General features: G+C 35.7%; 1 protein-coding gene and 1 pseudogene across 1 annotated transcript; one reads left to right on the top strand and one right to left on the bottom strand.

Moving 5' to 3' along the window:
- Positions 1-11,733: 11,733 nt before the first annotated feature.
- On the top strand, positions 11,734-14,853 carry LOC104119880 (putative late blight resistance protein homolog R1B-23; annotated as a pseudogene).
- A 6,365-nt stretch (positions 14,854-21,218) lies between these two features.
- Positions 21,219-22,541, bottom strand: LOC138900226 (uncharacterized). The gene is made up of 2 exons (XM_070186946.1): positions 22,029-22,541; positions 21,219-21,557 (listed from the first exon to the last, which is right to left on the bottom strand). The coding sequence occupies exons 1-2, from the start codon at positions 22,539-22,541 to the stop codon at positions 21,219-21,221; spliced, it is 852 nt and encodes a 283-aa protein (XP_070043047.1).
- Between the last annotated feature and the right edge of the window lie 434 nt (positions 22,542-22,975).

Below are 22,975 nucleotides of genomic sequence, written 5' to 3'. Positions count from 1 at the left end.
TAGAAGTGATGTCGAGACTAAATTCTTCCGCATTTCAGGAACATGAAGAACATCATTTAGAGTCACAATCTTGCCAGAAGTCATCTTCAAAGCTATCTTGCTCGTTCCTTCAATTTTTGCAGTAGCGAAATTTTTCATAAAAACTGTCTCGTTGGGTCCAGCGGGAGCATAAGAAGTAAACAACTCCTTGTTAGCACAAACATGACGAGTTGCCCCCGAATCAATCCACCATTCTCTAGGATTTCCGACTAGGTTGCACTCCGAAAGCATGACATATAAATCGTCTATTTCATCATTCTTCTCAATCATGTTTGCTTGACTTTTCTTCTTGTCCTTCTTTGGTGCACGACATTCAGCAGCCTTGTATCCAACCTTTCCACAGTTGTGGTAATTACCTTTGAACTTTTTTTTGCTTGGATAATTCTTTGGACCAGATGACTTCTTTCTCTTTTTGCTCGTTGAAGCTTCCTCAACAATATTTGCACCCATAATTGTTGAATTTCCACGAGACTTCTTCTTAGCAACCTTGTTGTCCTCTTCAATCTGTAGACGAACAATAAGGTCTTCAAGCGTCACCTCCTTGCGCTTATATTTCAAGTAATTTCTAAAGTCCTTCCACAGCGGAGGAAGCTTTTCAATAAATGCCGCAACTTGAAACGCTTCATTTATGACCATACCTTCAATCATAAATTTATAATTAGTAAAATAATCAATATCTTGAATAAAAATATTGACTCGGTTTATACCTTCAGCAAGGAGGTCATGAACAATAACTTGCAATTCTTGGACTTGCGTTATGACAGATTTACTGTCAACCATTTTGAAATCCAGAAATTTGGCGGCTACAAACTTCTTTAGTCCAACATCTTCAGTCTTGTACTTCTTTTCAAGAGCATTCCACAATTCTCTTGATATTTTCATGACGCTATAAACATTGTACAAGCCGTCTTCTAAGTAACTTAAAATATAATTTTTTGCATAAGAAATTAGAATGCTTCCATGCCTCAGTGACCACAAATCGCTCATTTTCAGGAGTTTCTTCTCCCAGAACTGGAACGTCTTCGCTGATAAAGCGCTATAAACTGAGTGCGGTCAGGTAGAAGAATATTTTCTACTGCCAACGCTTAAAGTCCACACCGAAAATTTTTTCGGATTTTTCTGCCGGTGCCATCGCCAATGCAGGAGTTGTGCGACTTGAAGACACAGTTGCCATTGCAGTAGTAGTCCCAACAGAACCATTATGTTGTTCCGTACTTGTTGTCATTTTTCTGTAAAAGAAATTGACAAACAGAATTAGTATCTCGGTGAAGTTTTTATATCTTCAAACCGAATACAAGCAACCGAGTTTTTATATTTCGGATTGAGTAGAAAGTCACAAAGACTTTAATCTCAAACTGGAGTAGAAAATCCGAAGATTTTAATCTCCAAAACGGGAGTAGAAAATCAATAAGATTTTAGGCTCCCAAAACAGAATGTAAGATGAATACAGAAATAAAAATAAATTCCTTAAGCTTGTTATAACTCTTTATTCAAAACCAGTAAATTAATAAACATTAGTTTAAGGAAAAAACAAAGCAAAGAAAATTCCGAGCCCATAAGTTTCTTGTGTTTCCTTAAGGAATTTAATCCCCTCACAATGCCCAAGGTTGCGGATTAATTCCTCCCAGGATAGAACAGAATAACTATTCTGTGATAGCGGCACTTCAAATCACAGAATTTCGGCGAACTCAAATGGCGAAACAAATCACACAAAATGCTTACGTTTTGCTTTTGAATAACCAATGCAGTATGCAGAAAATTGAGGGGAGAGATTTCAGATTTTTCAGTGGTGGAAAATGAGGCTAAGCCTCTCTATTTATAGACAATAAAAGGGTGAGATTAAGAGGTGCACTCCAAGAGGTGCCTTTTCCTTTTCCCATTCACACCCCAGTGAAAGGGTGAGGTGAAGATGTGCAATCCAAGAGGTGCCTCTTCTATTTCACATTCACACCCAAGAGGTGCCTCTTCCATTTCCCATTCACACCCCTTAATAAAAACACAACATGATTTACGCAGCATTCTATATAATTGTCTATCCAACTACAAGTTCTTTATTCTACTGTTAACAAGCATTAAGATTTACTTTTAGTAGATTTACTGTGTACACAAAAGAGTGAAGAGAGACTGAAAAATATTGGAGAGATAGTGTGTCTTTAGAGGTTGTGTCATTATTCGTTACTTTGGTGAGCGAGTGAAAACCAAAAAGTCGTTGTTGGTGAACGTGCTAAAACCAACCCTTGTTCGTTGTTGGTGAGCGAGTGAAAACCAACCTTGTAAACGTTGATGGTGAACGTTGAAAATCACACAGGCTGTACACAACTCATATTACAAAGAGATCAAGAGATAACATCCTTGCAACCCAAGGAGACTGGAGTAGGATACCACATTGGTTCCGAACCAATATAAAATTTCTGGTGTCATTTACCTTATTGCTTTCATATGTTATTATAAGCAATTATTGTTTGTTGAGATTAGTATTTGATTGAATCAAAGTACTAACAGTATTGTACAGTCTGTCTCCGCATCGGTTGACTAAGGGCCGACTAGAAATTTTTAAGAGGCTACAAATCAGCCCCTCTTGTACTTTCATAAGCTACAGTATTAGCTAGAAAAATCAAGTAGCTGATGCAGCTTTGACTTGGGATTCAAGCCTACGCCTTGAATAATCAAAAGCATCATAGTAAAAAAAAAAAAAACTGCATTAAAAAGTTAAATTTGTAAATTGAGCACTTACTAGAGAGAGGAAGCAGGTCAAAATTAGAGTGCAATCGAGATGAAGGTTTAACAGAGGAAAAAGAAGAACACTGATGGATGAGAGAAGAAAGGCGTAGGATTATCCAGGCGGGTACTTTGTTGCTATCAGCGGTAAGCAGAGCAAAGAAATGCAGCGGAGATAGATTTTGAATGAAATGTAAGAAAATTCCAAGCGGTGACAAATTCAGATGAATTTCTGCCTACTTTATTTCCCCCTTACAATTAGTGTTAAATCTTTTCGAATTTTCCATGCTTTTAGGTAATTTTTTTGATTAATTTTTCCCTTTTTATCTCTTGTGCTCCTACAGTCCTACTTAACTCACAAGCACCGCAGTTGAATAATGGCCAAATACGTTGTCTTTAGCATTTCAAGGCATCTTTTAATTTTATGTAACCAAGCTCTTCAATGGTCGCTTAATTGATTATTCACACCAAATATACCCCTCTATTTTCCAAAATGGTCTAAAAATACCCCTCGTTATACTATTGAGTTATCTATACCCCTACAGTCATACTTTGGGTTCAAATATACCCCTCATTTAAACGAAGGGACACGTGTCATCGTCCTGTTGGTCAATTCTAAATATTTCCTAATTAATTAAAAAGACTCATTACCCATACCCGAAAAATAATTTTTTCTTTTTGTAAAAACTGGAAAAAACTAAAAAAAATTTTACTAACAACTGAAAAAAACGAAATTTTTTTCCAGGTTTTTACAAAAAAAACTGTTTTAAAAAAACTGAAAAATATTTTCTAAAACAATATTTTTGTAAAAAACTGAAAAAAAAGCTGAAAATTAATTTTTTAAAGCAATTAAAAACTGAAAAAAACTGAAATATTTTTAACTAAAAACTGAAAAAAAAAAAGAAAATATTTGTTTTTTTAGTTTTTACAAAAATATTGCTTTAGAAAGTTGCTTTTTAGTTTTTTTTTTTTCAGTTTTTACAGAAATATTATTTTAGAAAATATTTTTCAGCTTTTTTTAAAGCAGTTTTTTTGTAAAAACTGGAAAAATTTTAGTTTTTAGTAAAAAAATAATTCAGTTTTTTCCAGTTTTTACAAAAAATATTGCTTTAGAAAATTGATTTTCAGCTCTTTTTCTTTTTCAGTTTTTACAAAAATATTGTTTTAGAAAATATTTTTTAGTTTTTTTAAAGCAGGTTTTTTTGTAAAAACTGGAAAAAAAAATATTTTCGTTTTTTTCAGTTTTTAGTAAAAAATAATTTAGTTTTTTTCCAGTTTTTACAAAAAAAAATATTATTTTTCGGGTGTGGGTAATGGATCTTTTTAATTAATTAGGAGATATTTAGAATTGACCAACAGGACGATGACACGTATCCCTCCGTTTAAATGACGGGTATATTTGAACCTAAAGTATGACTGCAGGGGTATAGATAACCCAATAATATAACGAAGAGTATTCTTAGACCATTTTCGAAAATAGATGGGTATATTTGGCCCTTTGCCGTATATAATTTTACTTTGTGTAGGTAGATCTACCTTTACCCATATGATATTATTATCCAATTAATCATATGTGATACATAAATAATGGTTCTATATTTAATATATGACAATTGGTAAAGAAAAAAAGCTAAGGAATCTACCCATGTGCATACAAGGAATAAATAATGTGGACTTACTCACAATAAGTTGACTTGGTGGCTATAATTAATCGATAGATATTCGAAAATCGACTAAATCGATTTAATCGTACAGTATCGAACTGACTTTAGGTTTTTTTTAAAGAAATCGTAGATTTTTATATAAATTTATAACTGCGCCGATAATTATAGTAGTTTTTTTATTTTATAAAAATAAACCAAAAAATATCGAACCGTACCGAATAAATTTTATAGGCGAAAAATATATTTATATAGTATGTTTAAAAATAATAAAGTATTAAATTTTTCTTTGGGCCTTGGAATTATAAAAAAACTATTACAAGCCAATAAGTAATTAAACTCAAAATACTAATTCCTAAAACCTATTATGTTACTTCTACTTAAACTAAGTTATTTCAAGTATCTTCATCGGCAAGACACAAAGTATTCCAGCGATTATGAGCAGCAAACTACAATGTATTGAATATATTTTCTTTCATATAATTTAGATTTATCTTTTTGAACAGTTTAATCTTCTATAGACTTTATTCTTGAGTCCCAACTTGGTTAATATCTTTCCACTCGTGTGATTTATATTTTCTTTGCTTTTGCTTGGTTTCTTTTACGTTGCTGTAGAATAGTTGATGGATCTATACTCTAGCCATCTTTCATGTTTTTTAATTCATCACCCTTCAAACAGTAAAAATGTCTAGAGAGTTTTTCTACGTCTTATAAAAGAACATATGTTATTGTATTATACTTGTACTGGTGAATTTTACATGACATTTAAAAAACAATACCGAAAATTAATTGAACCGTACCGATACCGAAGAGAAACCGACATGATTGAGACTGTTTCGAAAAATCTAATTTTAGTTATACATAATAGAATAACCGAAAAACTTGTATGATACAAATTTTATAAAATAACTGGTCGAACAGAACCATTGACACCTCTCGATGCAGCTTAAATATATGTGGAATAGTAAAATCCCGAGCAAGAGGAAATCAAAGTCAAGAAAAAAACTAATATAGGAAGACGTCTGATTTGTATCGCAACTTCTCTCCTTCTTCCCCTTGAAGTTCAAGTTCATACACAATATCTAAGAAAGAGGGAGAATCATGTTTCCTGACAAAGATTTGTCTAAAATAAGACGTGACTTTCTTGAATTTCGACCCTCTAAAAATTGACGACGTTTTAAGGGATCGATTGGAGTTCTTTCAGTGGGAGTTAAATTTCCTGGACAGTTTTCTTAGTCTGCAGAGCCATGCTCGACGTTTCACAGAAAATGAAAGAAATTCGGAAGAAGTCCATATCAGTACAACAGGCTACTCAACGAATTCTTTTCTCTGATTCTGACTGGGAGGGGTCTGTGGATCCAAATTTTGATCCCTTTACCTCCGACGTGCCAACAGTAATTTGGAAGACGAAGCTGGAATTCCATTCAAAATACTCCTTCGCCCAAGTATCATCAATACCACTTCCAGCCAACAAGAATGATATTCCTACCCCCAAATTTCTAATGGAATTCCTCGATGGTGTTATAGAGAATCTCAATGTTCTAGTGCAGATTGATGATCCCCGTTCGCTACTTTATGTTCCGAAACCAAAGGAACAAATAGAAGAGGTTTTGAAGGAGTTGAATTTTCTGAGTTTTTTCGTCTGCTTTGTTTCAAACAAATGCACAGAGCCAGCTCAAAGCCAACATACTTTCTTCACTCACGTCTTAATTGTGTCCAGCCACGCAGCAATGGTCGCATGGTTGTATTTGCCAATCCATGGCAAGGAAAATCAAGACGTGGCTCCAAGGGAAATGAATGCTTTGTTTTCTGACCTCCTGGAATTCAAGATTAAGCCCACTCATCCCCGCATCCCCAAAATTTATACAGATGTCCTGTGCACTTTGAAGTCGATTATAAACATCTCCTTTCATTAGATTGCGATGACAAAGGAGCTATCGTTTGGTGAATAATTCCATATTCCAGACATATTTCTTCAAAAGGAGATTCATATTCGACGCCCCTATTACATTGTAGAGCCAACTACAAGAACTGTTATTTGTGTCACGACATAGCCAGAATTAATGGTGAAGTTTTTAATCTTCAAACCAATCTGACACAATCAGAATTAATAAACGATGAAGTTTTTAATCTTCTAACCAAGTAGTATCTGATACCGGATGTAATAAACGGTGTAGTTTTTAATTTTCAAACCGAGTAATATGTGATACAATCAAATTTAATAAACGATGAAGTTTTTAATCTTCAAATCGAATAATAAATTAGAGTAGAAAATCACAAAGAATTTAATCTCCAAGCAGGAGTAGAAAATCACGCATATTTAATCTCCATAACGGCAGTACAAAATCACGATGATTTTAACTTTTCTTTTCAATGGCTTTCCAACTAAACAATTACAACACTTTTCATGATCTCAAGAATACTTTCAAGTATTTAGTGTAAGCCTAATTCATGTCTTAAACCTTTGAAAATAATCTTTTTCACATATTTTATGCATGCTACCAAATTAAATATATTTTTCCATTTGGTGAAGGAATAATGGAATTAACCATTAAAACCATATTATTCCAGATCATTCATGCATACAATTTATAGTACGAGATCATCACATAATACACATCTATCCTATGAGAATAAAATGCACAGAAATCATGCAAAAGGATAGAAATTCATAAATAAATAATAGAACCGGATCTTTACCACTTTCTTCCTTATTGCCTCAGAGTTGCAATTAGGCCTGGCAAGTGGGCCGGTCCAGGCCCGGGACCGGCCCAGGACCGCGGGCCAAACGGCTAAACGGGCCAGGACCGTTTGGGCCGGTTTTAGTGGGCCTGGTCCGGTCTCGTGGGCCGGTTCTATGATTGGGCCCGCCATGCCCGGGACCGTTTGGCCCGCCAGGGCCCGGGACCGGCCCGGTCCCTTAGCGGGCCTAGCGGGCCCAACGGCTAATTTTTTTTTTTTTAAAAAAAAAAAAACGTTGGACTGTCAAAAATAGCCGTTGGGATGTCAAAAATAGTCGTTGGCTATTTATGAAATAGCCATTTAACCCCTCAACTTTGTTTTAATCCCAAACTTTTTATAATTACACTTTTTCCCTATTTTCAACTATAAATACCCCATCATTCTTTCATTTTTTCTTACAAAATCATCAATCTATCACAATCTCTCTCTAATTTACTTCTACTATTGCTTACTTTATTGTTACAATTTGTGAAACAATTGTGAAGTTGGTGAATTGAAGTCTTCAACGATAATCAATTTCCAACAAGTTGTTCGTCAATTCGGTAAACTCGTTCCAACTCTTAAGTTTTAATATTATAATTTTGTTTATTTTATTTATTTTGCTTGATTAATTAAGATGGCTTATTCCTTAAAAAATATGTTTAGTAAAAATAAGGAAAAATCGAAGAGTGGTGAATCTAGTGGCCAATATGTTCCTCCTCCACTTTCCCCGGCTCCCCGACCCAAACATGTTACCCGTCCTACACCTCCTATTCTTGATAGCGATAATAGTTTATTATAATTTACCGAGAGTCAATTTTTTCATAATATAGCGCCCGGTGAACAATTAAACCATGAATATATGAATGCTCTTTATGGTAATCTAACTATTGATGAAAATGATGATGAAGAAATAGATTTTGATGAAACGTAACCGGATGATGATACATCCACTAGTCCTGCTCCTGAAGTTAACCCAACTAATAATAATCTAGATGATCCCCCATCTGACCCTCCTATTAGTGCCCCTACTTTTTCTAGACAACCTCCTAAACGGGCAGAAACATCTCTTGTTTGGTAATTTTTTACTCAACTAAGAGAAAAAATAGGGCTAAGTGTAAAACTTGTGGCAAAGAGTTAGTTTTTCAATATGTTGGAAGTCGGGGGGGACGGAAAGTTTGACTAGACACATATTGCTACACCCTCAAGATAAAGCTAGATATTTTCGTATGAAAGCTTTGGCTGAGGGGACAAGTGCACCTAGTCAGGCTGACCTTAGTACCGGGTCAAATCAATTTTAACCGGGAATTAACACTATTACCGGTGGTATTAGCACCTTGTTGTGCTCATTCCATAGGGGGGAGGAAGACTAAGAAAGATATTGCCATGATTTTTAATGCTGTAATAAAAATATAACGCATTGATTTGAATATCTCTTTACAATATTTTTGTTCTTTTATATCTTAAGCTATACATATAGTATAATATAGTATAGTATATACATCCTAAGATATACTATATATATATATATATATATATATATATATATATATATATATATATATATAAAAGCTTATATTTATACTATACTATAGTCTATACTATATATACATCTCATAAGATATATAAACTATATTCGATATACTATATACATCTTAAGATATACTATATATACTATACTATATATACTATACTATATATACATCTTAAGATATACTATATATACTATACTATATATACATCTTAAGATATACTATATATACATAGTATACTAGATATACTAGATATATATAGTAGATATACATGTATATATAGTATATCTTAAGATGTATATATAGTATATAAATCGAATATAGCTTATATATTGTAAGATGTATATATATATATATATAGTATAGTATAGTATACATATAAGCTTATATTTATACTATACTATAGTCTATACTATATATACATCTCATAAGATATATAAACTATATTCGATATACTATATATACATCTTAAGATATAAACTATATTCGATATACTATATATACATCTTAAGATATACTATATATACATAGTGTACTAGATATACTAGATATATATAGTAGATATACATATATATATATAGTATATATTAAGATGTATATATAGTATATACTATACTATACTATAATATATATACATCTTACTATATATATTATATATATCTTAAGATGTATACTATCGAATATGACTTATATACTATGTATATATAGTAGAGTGTGTGTATATATAAGATGTATATATAGTATAGTGTGTGTATATATATATATATAAATCTTAAGATGTATATATAGTATATAAATCGAATATAGTTTATATATCTTAAGATGTATACATAGTATAGTATTGTGTATATATATATATATATATATATATATATATATATATATATATATATATATATATATATATATATATATATATATATATATATATATATGTATATCGAATATATCGAATATAGCTTATATATCTTAAGTTGTATATATAGTATATACTATACTATACTATAATATATATACATCTTACTATATATATTATATATATCTTAAGATGAATACTATCGAATATGACTTATATATTATGTATATATAGTATAGTGTGTGTATATATAAGATATATATATAGTATAGTGTGTGTATATATATATATCTTAAGATATATATATAGTATATCTTAAGATGTATACTATAGAATATGACTTATATACTATGTATATATAGTATAGTGTGTGTGTGTGTGTGTATATATATATATATATATATATATATATATATATATATATATATATATATATCTTAAGATGTATATATAGTATATAAATCGAATATAGCTTATATATCTTAAGATGTATATATAGTATAGTATAGTATATATATATATATATAAAGCTTATATATATATGTATATATACTATAGTATATCGAATATACTATGTATATATAGTATAGTGTGTATATAACTATATATATATATATATATATATCTTAAAATATATATATATATATATATATATATCTTAAAATGTATATATACACTATAATATACTATATATATACTATAATATATATACATAGTTTATAAGTCATATTCGATAGTATATATCTTAAGATATACTATATATACATCTTACTATATATATATATATAGCTTATATATCTTAAGATGTATATATATCTTAAGATGTATATATATCTTAAGATCTACTATACTATACTATATATATATAGTATATCTTAAGATGTATATATAGTATATTTTAAGATGTATACTATGTATATATAATATAGTATATATATATTTTAAGATGTATATATAGTATATAAATCGAATATAGCTTATATATCTTTATTACTATTTTTTTCTCTAATTTCTATAAAAAAAAATTAAAAATAGAAAGTTTCTGTTGGGCCCGGGACCGGCCCACTTAACCCGAGCCCGTTAGTTCGTGGTCCCGGTCCCGAGCCGGTTCCAGCAATAAGCTCGCGAAGCCCAGGACCGTTTAGGACCGGCCCACTTAGGACCGGGCCCGCGAAGCCAACTTAGGACCGGGCCCGGCCCACTTGCCACCCTAGTTGCAATTCGAGATTCTACTATTAAAGAATTGTTGGCTTTTCTGTTTCCTTGGTTTAATACCAAGTTCAAGTCATCGCCTTCACATTGTGCCCAGTATACATATCCCTATTTCCAACAAGATGAAAATGTGTCGATTCAAATAAAAAGAAGCACCAAACGGCTGAACGGGAATCACTGTTGTATCACTGGTAAAACAAACATCTAGCGGAACTTGTTGGAAAAATCACGTAACTGTTTGAAACGGAGAAAGGTTCTTCAAAACCTCCATTTATTTCACACCATGCCAATTAACTATCTGATGAAGTCCATTATTCACAAAGAACACTTTTACTTTGTCTTCTATGTCCAGACATATGAAAAGCATCATAATCTTGGTAATCAAATTAGTTTTGTCTGTTCCATGAGTGTGTCACCAAGCACTATATTGAGAAAGCTTTAGACTGTAAAGCTATGTTTCTAAACAAAACAATTACTTTCCGCATGGAATGAAATACGTTTTTCTTTTAGCAGAACATAATCCGCCGTCGACCCCTTAATCAATTCGATTCATTGTTTCGCCATAGCAAACAATCAGATTTCCCTTCAATTGTCAACGATAGTTCTTTTAAATTTCCTTAAGATTGTTGGTAATCTGTGTTCAATATCAAAAAATCATGTAAAGTAAAAGAGAAACAGAAATGCATAGGAAGAACAAAATTAAATCCGAGTCCACTGAATTCACAGTGTGTCCTTAAGGAATTTAATCCCGTCACTGTTGCCCAAGGTATACGGATTAATTCCTCCCACGATAAAACGAAATAACTCTTCTCTGATAGCGGCACTTCAAATCACAGAACTTCAGCAAACTCAACAAACAGAGCAAATCACACTTGACACTTATGTTTATTTAGAAAATAATGCAAAAATGTAGAAACGAGGGGAAAAGTTTTCAGATTTTCCATATCTGAAAAATGAGGCCAAGCCTCTAAATGATAGACAAAGAAAGGGTGAGATGGAGAGGTGCAATCCAAAATGTGCCTCTTCCATTTCCCATTCACGTCCTTTAAAGAAAAAACGTAACATAACTGACAGTGGATTTGTGGAGGCTCCCGCACACAATTTGATGAAGCTACCTACTGTTAGTAATCCTAGTGAGACAATTTCTTCAAATGATCAAATGACAATCCTTCACGATATGCTCAGCCTTATAAGAGCCAATCTCATCCATCTGCCAATACTAGGTCTTAAGTTTCATTGTCAAGATATGGACATTGTTATTGTTGATTCCGGACTTCTAATTTACTCAATATATGACAGCGAGGGGGAGAAAGAAGGCATGACGATGGAGGATGTGAACCAAGCACAAAATCATCACAATGGGTTAAGACTCCAGTGGTGAATCAATACTGACACTGATCATAAGTCATCACAATGGGTTAAGACTTCAATGGTGAATCAACCAATTGTTGGTCTCGAGGACATGAGGAACGAATTGACAGAGAAACTAACAAAAGGATGCCGAGAACTAGATGTTATCTCTATTATCGGTGTGCCTGGCCTAGGTAAGACAACTTTGGCCCAAAATCTCTATTCTGATGGTTCAGTTGTTGAACACTTTGATATTCTTGCACAATGATGTGTGTCTCAAGTGTATAAACGTATTGATTTGCTTTTGGCCATTCTGAACGATGTAATTGGTGAGAGCCCTAGCGTCTCTACTGAAGCTGATGTAGCAGATTTGCTTCGGAAAACTTTATTTCAGAAGAGATATCTTATCCTTTTTGATGATGTGCGGGAAGCGGGAAGCTAGTGTGTGGTATGATTTAAGAGGTTGCTTCCGTGACGCCAATAATGGAAGTAGAATCATTCTAACAACAAGACATTTTGAAGCTGCCAATTATGCTCGATCTTTTAGTGATCACGTTCCTCCTCGTCGGCGCAACGATGATGAGAGTTGGAAATTGCTAGAAGATAAAGTGTTTGGTAAAGAAAGTTTCCCCCGTCCCCTTAAAGAAGTTGGGAGACAAATAACAAACAAGTGAGGAGGACTACCTCTTTGAATTGTTTTGGTGGCTAGTATTCTAGCAAAGGTAGAGAAAGAAGAAGAGAGCTGGAAACAAGTGGCGACGAATTTAACTTCCCACATTCACGAAGGTACAAAGGCCATTGAGGAACACAGTTATCAGGATTTACCATGTCATCTTAAGCCTTGCTTCCTTTATTTTGGAGCATTTTTAGAGGATAGAGTGATTAATATTTCTAAGTTAACAAAGTTATGGACCTCAGAAGGATTTATAAAAAGTTGTGAAGGCAAGAGTTTGGAGGATATAGCCGAAGGTTACTTGGAGAATCTTATGGGAAGAAATCTAGTGATGGGTGCTAAGAGGAGCTTAGATGGTAAGTTTAAAGCATGGCACATTCATGATGTATTGCTCGAGTTCTGCAAGCAAAAGGCAATAGAGGAGAATCTTCTGCTATGGATAATTCGGTAATATACGAACTAATAGTGCTTTATTTGTTAGATTTAGGAAATTTTCTTTTGTGTTGTATTGAATCAAATAATCTGTACGGTACATGTATTTTTATATACAAAGTAAATGGACCTAAGTGTAAAGAATAAATCTTCTAACTACCTACAACTGTACTATTCTTATTCCTCACACTATAACTAATGTATACAAGTCAGTAACAAAATAGAAACAAAAAGATGCTATTTTATTATCTCTAGAAGCTTCTGATTGTTTTCACAAAATTGTCAAGTCTTGGACTGAGGCTGATGTATTTGTACTGGCCCAAAACAGTGAGAAGGCCCAAGACACTTAGTTAGCCCAATTTCCTTCTTGTTTTGTGTTCCATTATTAGACAAAGAGTTATTTGCATAAGTCATTTTGTTTCACTTCATTCCAGTTGATAACTCTCTCTTTCTTTTGTCTAAAAATCGATCCCTCTTATAATTTAGGGTTTGCTAAAATTGAATCACCATCTCTAACAACCCCCCTCAAGTTGGAAGGGGGGAAACACGCTCCCAACTTGCCGATGACAGAGTGATGGACAGAACAAGGGAGAGCTTTCGTAAAGACGTCGGCGAGCTGAGAGGTTGAAGGCACAAAGTGAAGGGAAATTAAACCGGCCAAAAATTATTGCCGGACAAAATGGCAATCTAGTTCGACATGCTTTGTCCTTTCATGGAAGACGAGGTTTTTAGCTATGTGAAGCACTGCTTGATTGTTAGAGTGAACGGCCATCGGAAGAGATGGAGGAACAGAGAGGCCTTGTAGAAGACGCACCAACCAAGTTGATAGAATTTAAGGGTCCACCAACCTAAATAGAGAACCAGGTTCTCTATTAGTTCCCACAGAATACACGCACACAACAGTAAGTAAATGACACAATGGAATCTTACGTGGAAAGGATTAAAAATAACGACCTACCCTTGTAGGATTTCAACTTCACTACTGAGCAACTTTCAGATTACAACCTATGTAACCTAGGAATTAATATGTTAATCTCTCACTAACTTGTAACACTCTATTACAAGCCACTTTGCAATAACTCTATTAGAAAGACTTTACAACTCACTAACTTGTAACAAGTCTATTATAAGCCACTTTGTAATAACTCTATTACAAAGACTTCCAACTCGACTAAACTAGCCAAGACACAAACACAAGGGTTTATGATTTTCAAAGGTTTCCTACACAATGCTTCTAACAAAGCTAAGTAGGAATTTCAAGTAAAGAACTTAAACAAAGTTGCAACACAACTAAGGACATGTGATGACTCAATGCTGGAAACTGGTCCTTTGTTATGTTGCTCTTTGTTCTTGACGCCTTGAAGGTCACTTGTAAGTTGGCAATACACTTGAGAGAAAGCTTGATAGATTATGGAGTGTGCAAATGTTGTTTTGCCTTTCCTTCATGTTAATATTGCATAAGTGACCTCACTTGAATGATGTAAGTATGTTTGGTACAAAGGCATTCCCCATAAAGTTGACTGCTGCACTATTTTTGCACTGTTGCGTGTGTAGGTAGAGGAACGGTTGCAGTCACTTTACAGCTGTGGGGAGTTAACTGGTACTGTCAGCAAGGGAACTGATGTCGATTTGTTTCCCCTGTTGTTTCTTGGACTCTGAATGTTGGAGTATGTCCCAGACTTGAGACTTGTTGATCTTTGAGCACTCAGAGGATATGGAGCAGGTTCCCCATCTGGTTCTTAACATTAAGTTTGTCAGATCATCAAAACATTACAAGGTACATATAACCTATCAATTTCTCCCTTTTTGATTATGACAAACTTATAATTGAAGTTCCCCCTAAGAACTAGAATAACATACACATAACCTGTATTCCTCCTGAATCTGTTCCCCAGCTTGTTCCCCCTCAATTATTTTCCCCCTTTTGGCATCATAAAAATATCAGTAGCAAGCAATAAGCAATAAGAAGTCTAGCTTGGTTAACTCATGCCACATGTGTGCACACAATCATGACTAAAAACAGAGCAAAAGAACAAGATATGCACAACAAAAGGACGAGAAATTTATTAATTTTGGAAATAAATAGGGAGAAGTTCCATTGTTACACAATCACCACAAAATAAAAATAACAAAAAGGTACCAGTCATCAAACATATCCAAACACAGGAAACAAAAACAACTTGAACTTGAACTTGACACTGGGAAGGGAATGACTCTAAGGAGCACTGGAAGGAAAATGCTTAGATGAAGAGGCAAGGGTGTTAAGAAGGATGTCTATTCGAGCATTAGCTGACATCTGCTCATTGAGCATTTTCTCCTTCAGGTCCTCAACCTGTTTCCTGAGGTCGGCATTTTCTTTGGTCAAACGGGCAACCTCTGTGCTAGGGCTGTGCATAATTTGATAAATACCGAATTACCGTACCGAAAATAAAAATTTTGGTATTTGGTATTCGATATTTTGGTATTCGGTATGGTATTTGGTTTAAGTTTTAAAAAATATTGGTATTAGGTATGGTATTTGATATTTTAAAATAAAATACTGAAATACCGATACCGTACCGAAATATATATTATATTACACAATACACATATTATTAATTATAACATAAATATAAAAATCTAAAATTTTAACTTTTCTTTATTCTCTAAGTTCATCAATTATCTCTAAGCAAGTAACAAGACATTTCTAATGATCAAATCTATTGTATTATGTATATTTTTCTCTCTATGGGTTGATATTTGCTAATTTTGGACAAACCTTTTATCAACAAATATTTTTAGTTTTGTATTTTTTAGTACTTTAATTTATATTATTACAGTCTATGACTCTATGCACTAGTTAGTATTCAAATCGAATAAATCAAAGTTACCAAACCGAATAAACAGAAACCGAAAGGAGAAAAATTGAACCATACCGAATTTAATTAGGTACGGTATTGGTATTACATTTTAAGAAATCGAATACCAAAAATACCGAACCGAAATGTCTAAATACCGTACCGTACCGACCGACGAACACCCCTACTCTGTGTTGTGAGAGCTGCTGGAACCAGGTGCCTCTTGAAGCTGACTTAGCTGACCCTCAAGAATGGCAGTCCTTGCCTTCAACTTTCTTATCTCATCAGTGGCACTGTTTTGGGCATTGATCAACTGGGAGATAGTAGAAGTGTTGCCGACCCCTCCAACCTTATCAATGCACTCACATTTCTCGAGGGTGGTCTTGGAGAAGGTTTGCTTACAAGTACCCACTTTAGCTTTTCCCAAAGGGACTTTGAAGAATTCAAAAACCTTAGTGAGGAGGAACCCGTAAGGCAGCCCATGATTACCATCCTTGAACTCTCCCACCTTTTGCATGTGTTCTATCATGATGCCAGGCAGGTTGATAATTGTGCAGCCATCTAGTGCTTTCATGAGAACCAGGTCTGCTCGAGATGTAATGGACCTTCTTTCTGCACGAGGGAGCAATACCTTGTTTACTAACTCAAACAACAATTGGTACACTGGAAGGAGGGCCTTCTTGTGTACCCGTTCCCCTTGCTGAATTGCCTTATCCTTCAAGATGTCATTTCTAAAGTTCGAAGAGTAGGTTCCCAAACAAAAGACACACCCTCAGCACGTACTCCCAAAATAGTTCCCAGCACAGCAGAGTCCATCAAAAAATCAACACCATTCACCATCATACAAATATGATCATCTTCAACTGTAAAGAAGTTGGCATAAAGATTGCGCACTTCTTCCTCATAAACTCTGGGACTATCACTTGTGAACAGGTGTGTCCACTGTTGGAATTCACCACCAATTGTCGCATACCAGCCATGTCCAGAATATCAGAAGCAAATGTACGGCCCCACATCACCTTTTGATTTTTAAATTTTTTCTTTCCAGCATCTTGGGTATCATCAACCTTTGCCTTCTTAGAAGAACCAGGTTCTTCACCGGCATCACCCATCTTTTTCACTGATTTGCGAGCACTCTTTCCTTTCTCAGCTGATTTCTCAGACACTGTCTTCATAGACACCTTTCCAACCGATTCTTCCATCACATTTTCTATAGATTCTTCCACTAACTTTTCACCAGAGTTATCACCTGCACTCTTTTTCGGACTATCAGCACTCGCAGAGGATCCCCTTTTTGACTTGGAGATATAATGCTTCTTTGAGAACTTGTGAGTCAGGGAATCAGGTCCCTCGTCCACTTCATCATCAACATTTACAACATGCACTGCTTTCTCATTCACAATCTTCCCATCCTTTACCAACTTCCTCTTCTTCTTTTCCTTTTTGTTTTTCCTTAAAACTGACTCAAGTTGTTCCTTCTTCTGTAGCCTAGTGATAGGTCTCTTGGAAGTTGACTTTTAGGGAGTTGCTTGACTACTCCTTGCCCTGATGAAGCTCGCAAGAGCCATATTGTCATAGTCATCTTCACTCCCTTAATTTTCCTCCTGAGACAAAGATCTCATCTCGGGAGGAACAATGACCAATAGATCAGCATAGAAATGAGGAGAGGGAGCGGGATCAGTACTGACCTGAGGTTCTTTAGAAGAACAAGGAGTTTTATCCCAAGTAGGAGCATAGTGATCCTCTTGTGTGGAGGGATCAGGTCCCTCAGGAAGTTCCCCAGTAGTACTGTCTGATGTCAGATTTTTGACAGGCACCAGTTCCCTTCCTTCTTTCAGTAGAAAGTCACCTTCCCCCTAAGACCCATTCGTTTCGGACACACTTTCATAACCACTATCTACACAACCCTCAACAACGATTCCCAACATATTCTCTATGGTCTTTTGTTCTTGCAATCCCAAGGTGAACTCAGAAGACATAGGAAACGCATTACTTGTAGAATCGACAATATTCAAATCAACCCATGGGGTGGTTTATCTGATTCATCATTATTACGACCTACGCCGTATTGTATCTCAGAACTTTCTTCCACTGAAAGACTAGAAATTTCTTGATTTTCTTCTCCATCCACTGTATCTTCGTCAACCATCTTTTTCGGTGAGGCAGAAGTAGAGGTCATAGCCACAAATTTCTTGGGAGTCGATGTTTTATGACTCCAATGAGAACCAGAACTCGACTGGGTTAGAAAGGAAGCGGAGGGTGGTTGTGACTCTAGCTTAGGGTTTGGACTAGTTGGAACAGAAAGTGTGGGTTGTATCACTAGTGTTTCAATAGGTGATGACACAGTGGGGACGATGCTTGGAACAGTCTGAGTTTCCAGATTCTTTAGACATGGTGGAGGATAGTGAGTGTTTGATGGAGGAAGAAAGTGTTTGGTTTAAAGGAAAAGGGAATTTTTGGCTTTGATATGAACAATTACGATAGTGACCTTGAGAGATGTTATTTAAGCGGGGTGAGAGACTGGTCAGGAACATGGTATCAAGTCGGGTATACGGGTCGTTTCATAACGAGTAGGACGCCTGTTTTCCAAAAAAATGAAAGATTGACATTTTAATGACGTGGCACCATTTCAGCCGTTAAAAAGATGTGGATGAAAGTACATAGAAACTGCTAACCTGTGTCAAAGGAACCAGGTTCCCTGATAGATTTTGTAAATGTGGACTTCATCCTTTTGACTGAAATGCGATATCACTGGCTACTTGTTTGCTCTGTAATCGTCATGCCTGTCTACCTGTAACGGTATATGGATGAGTTAGACTTTGCCAGAAAATACTTTTTAGCTAATTTACCTGTACATTTCTTTCATAGCCAATCATCGAGGGACTAGGTCCTCAGCTTGATTTTATCAATCCTAGTGCCATGCGATTCTTTTCAAAGTGCTCTCTACTCAGTGCTTTGGTGAAGATATCTGCAATTTGATCTTCTGTGCTGCAATACTTCACGCAGATGAGCCCTTTCTCCACATTGTCTCGAAATCTTCTAGCTGCTGCTTGATCCACAACAGTTGAGCACAGTAAGAGGCAGCTACCACATACTCAGCTTCAGCAGTTGAAAGGGCCATTGAGTTTTGTTTTCTTGTCCCCCATGACATTAGGCGCGAACCCAGAAAATATGCCATACCAGGAGTGCTTTCCCTCAGAATTCTCTTTGCAACCTTCAGAGGAGACTCCTTTGTATTTAATTAAAACCTGGCACAGAGTCCCACACTGAAAATAATGTCTGGTCTACTTTCTGTAAGGTATAGAGGTGACCCAATAATGCCTCTATACATAGTCTCATTTACAGGCGAACCAAGTTCATCTATATCCAGGCGAGTGGAAGTGGTAATAGGTGTATCAATGATCTTTGAACTTTCCATCTCAATCCTCTTCTGAAGCTCTTTGATGTACTTTTGCTGACTTATCATTGTGCCTCGAGGAGTTTGTCTGACTTGTAGATCTAAGAAGAAATTCAATTCCCCCATCATGCTTATCTCGAACTCATTTTCCATGAGTTTTGCAACTTCCTCACACAATGAATCGTTTGTTGCTCCGAAGATGATGTCATCAACATAGACCTGCACAATGAGCAGGTTCCTCCCTCGTTTCAAGTGTGTTTCTTGCCTTTTATCTGGTTTGCATTCCTTGTTGTGGGATGGTCCAGGTATTTCTGAATGTGATTCTCTCTCTGTATGTGGGGTCCCTTGATCTACATCAGCAACTCTGTTTTCAGCTTCAGTTGTTGGGATTGAGGAACCAGATTCCTCTATCTCAACTGGAGATTCAGTTGTGCCATTGTTATTTGAATCATTGACCTGACTCATAATGTCAGTTTTTCCATTTGCTATGTCAATGACTTCACCAGGGACGGTTGACTGTTCTCCTTCTTGATCAATCTTATCATGCGAATCCTTCCCACATGAGTGGTGAGATTCATCAAAGATCACATGTATACTTTGTTCAACACATTGCATCGCACACCTTGTGATCTTTGAAGCTTGAGTTGGGTAAGCCACTGACCAGGTCCTTCTTGACCAACTTGTTCAGCAACGTGAAACTTGCATGACCCAGCCTTCTGTGCCATAGTTCAGCATCGTCATCAACAACACTTAGACAACTGATATTACAACTCTTGTTTCCCATGTCACAAATTTGGGAGACACTTAACAAGCTGTACTTCAACACATTCACGTAGTACACATTTTCAATTGAGTGAGAAAGAGTCTCCCCAATTCTTCCAATTCCCAGAATGTATCCTTTCTTGCCATTTCCAAAGGATACACTCCCTTCTTGCAGGGCTTTGACTGAAAGGAGATCACTTGTGTTTCCAGTCATCTGCTTCGAGCAACCACTATCTATATACCATTGTTGGCTTCTCCCTTTCACTGCTCCATGCAACAAGGAAATCAAGGGTTAGACTTAGGAACCCAAACAAGTTTGGGTCCCTTGTAATGAGGAAAGGGATGAATCAGGACCTTTTTTGTCCAAGCAGGTATCATGCGTCTTTTATATGAGAGACCAGGTTCTCTAACAGTAGTTACCTTTTTAGCAAAAAACTTTATTTTTTTTAGGCTGAAACCTGGCCTTGCAGGTTTTCTTAAAGTGCCCAGTGTTACCACAGTGAGTGCAAAGCCAATTATCAGGTATAGTAACATACTTGCTATGAGGGTTGTAAGAAGTCTTTTCCCTTTGGAACCCTATCCCTTGCCTATTTCCCCCATTATTTTTATACAAGGCTGTGATAGCATCAGAGGACCAGGTCCACTTGAGTGATTTTTCTAGATCATTCTTAACTCTTCCTAGATCTTCCTGAAGCTGTCTGTTTCTCTCAAGTTCGGCACATAGACTAGATTTCACTAATTTTAGCTCATCTTCAAGCCTAAGGTGTGCCTTACTTGCAACTTCCTTTCCCTTTTGGGTGATCTCATCCCTACCTTCCCTTTTTAGTTCCTCTATTATTTCTTTTAGGTCCATGATGACTATTGACAAGTCGTCTCTCTCTTTTCTATGTTATCAACATTTTTCATCAGAACACTTTTTTCTTTCACTAGATTCTCGATGGTTTCTTTTAGGTCGGCTACTACAACTACCAAATCATCTCTCTTATTTTCTACCTCTTCTAACTCTATAGTTAAGGCATTTTTATCTTTTAAAGATTGTGATAAGCATCAATTAAAATATTTCCCAAGGATATGAGCTTTTTCTGAGAGCAAGACTTCAGATTTCTCTGAATGTCTAGAAAGTCTACCTCATCATCATCGCTATCTTCATCATATTCAGATTTTGCCATCAGGGAAAAAATGGAATCATAATATGCTCTTTCACTTTCTACTTCCATCATGGAGGTGTCACCTTCTCCAGATTCGCTAGAAGAATCTCCCCATGCAGCAAGAGCTTGTTTCACAACATTATCAGCAGCTTCTTTTATTTTGAATCTTTTGTCAGGAACTGGGTTCCTCTTGGCTGCTTTGTCTATGTTGTGCTTGTACTAGTCTTGCTTGAAGAGAGGGAAATCTTTGATGAAGTGCCCTGGCTTCCCGCATTTATGACACAAGTCATATCCTCTTGGCTTGTTGGAGATGCCCTTCTTTGGAATACCTCCATTTTTTAGGACCATCTTCTGAAATCTTTTTGTTAAGTAAGCCATGTCAACATCCTTACCATCTCATTTATTGTTGTCTATCTTGAGGACCAGGTTCTTCTCCCTTTTGGGCTCTCTTCTCTTATTGTCCTTCTTCTTCTTCTTCTTCTTCTTCTTCTTCTTCTTCTTCTTCTTCTTCTTCTTCTTCTTCTTCTTCTTCTTCTTCTTCTTCTTCTTCTTCTTCTTCTTTCTCTTCCTCTTCCTCTTCCTCTTCCTCTTCTTCTTCATCTTCTTCTTCTTCTTCTTCTTCTTCTTCTTCTTCTTCTTCTTATTATTATTCTTCTTCTTCTTCATTTCATAGGTTTTTCGATTGCCAACAAGTTCATCGATGGTTAGCTTCTGCAGGTCCTTTGCCTCTATGATGGCGCTCACTTTGCTTTCCCAGGAACTGGGGAGTACACAAAGTATTGTCCTGACAAGTTTATTTCTTGGAATAATTTCTCCAAGAGAGTGAAGCTCATTGATGATAGATGTAAAGTGAGTATGTATGTCTTGGATAGATTCATTATCCTTCATCCTGAAGAGCTCGTATTCAGTTGTGAGCATGTCGATCTTGGATTGCTTGACCTGTATTGTTCCTTTGTGAGCTGTCTGGAGAGCTTCCCAGATTTCTTGGGCTAACTGGCATGCCGATATCCTGTTGTATTCATCAGTACCAATGCCATAAACGAGAATTTTCTTTGCACGAAAATTCTTTTCTATGGCTTTCCATTCGGCGTCACTGAATTCTTTTCTTGTTTTGGGAATAGTTACAGTAGGTTCGCCAAGATTCCTGGTGGGAACAAAGGGTTTGTCACATATGATATCCCATAGCTCAAAATCTTCATCCATGATGAAGTCGTGCATCCTAGTTTTTTCCACCATCCATAATACTGTCCATTGAACCTAGGTGGTCTGTAAGTAGACTGACCTTCTTCGAAGTTTGGAGGAGCAGCCATGAGGATCCTTTCTAGGTGTTAGCCTGATAGAAAGAACCTGCTCTGATACCAATTGATAGAATTTAAGAGTCCACCAAACTATATAGAGAATCAGGTTCTCTATTAGTTCCCACATAACACACGCACACAGCAGTAAGTAAATGACACAATGGAATTTTACGTGGAAAATTTCCATCTCAACGGGATTAAAAACCACGACCTACCCTTGTAGGATTTCAACGAGCAACTTTCAGATTAAAACCTATGTAGCCTAGGAATTAACCTCTTAATCCCTCACTAACTTGTAACACTCTATTACAAGCCACTTTGCAATAACTCTATTACAAA

This window comes from Nicotiana tomentosiformis, chromosome 10, assembly GCF_000390325.3.
Source record: "Nicotiana tomentosiformis chromosome 10, ASM39032v3, whole genome shotgun sequence".
Taxonomy (NCBI): domain Eukaryota; kingdom Viridiplantae; phylum Streptophyta; class Magnoliopsida; order Solanales; family Solanaceae; genus Nicotiana; species Nicotiana tomentosiformis.
The sequence above is the reverse complement of the archived record's forward strand: the minus strand, read 5'-3'. Positions and strand labels throughout refer to the sequence as shown.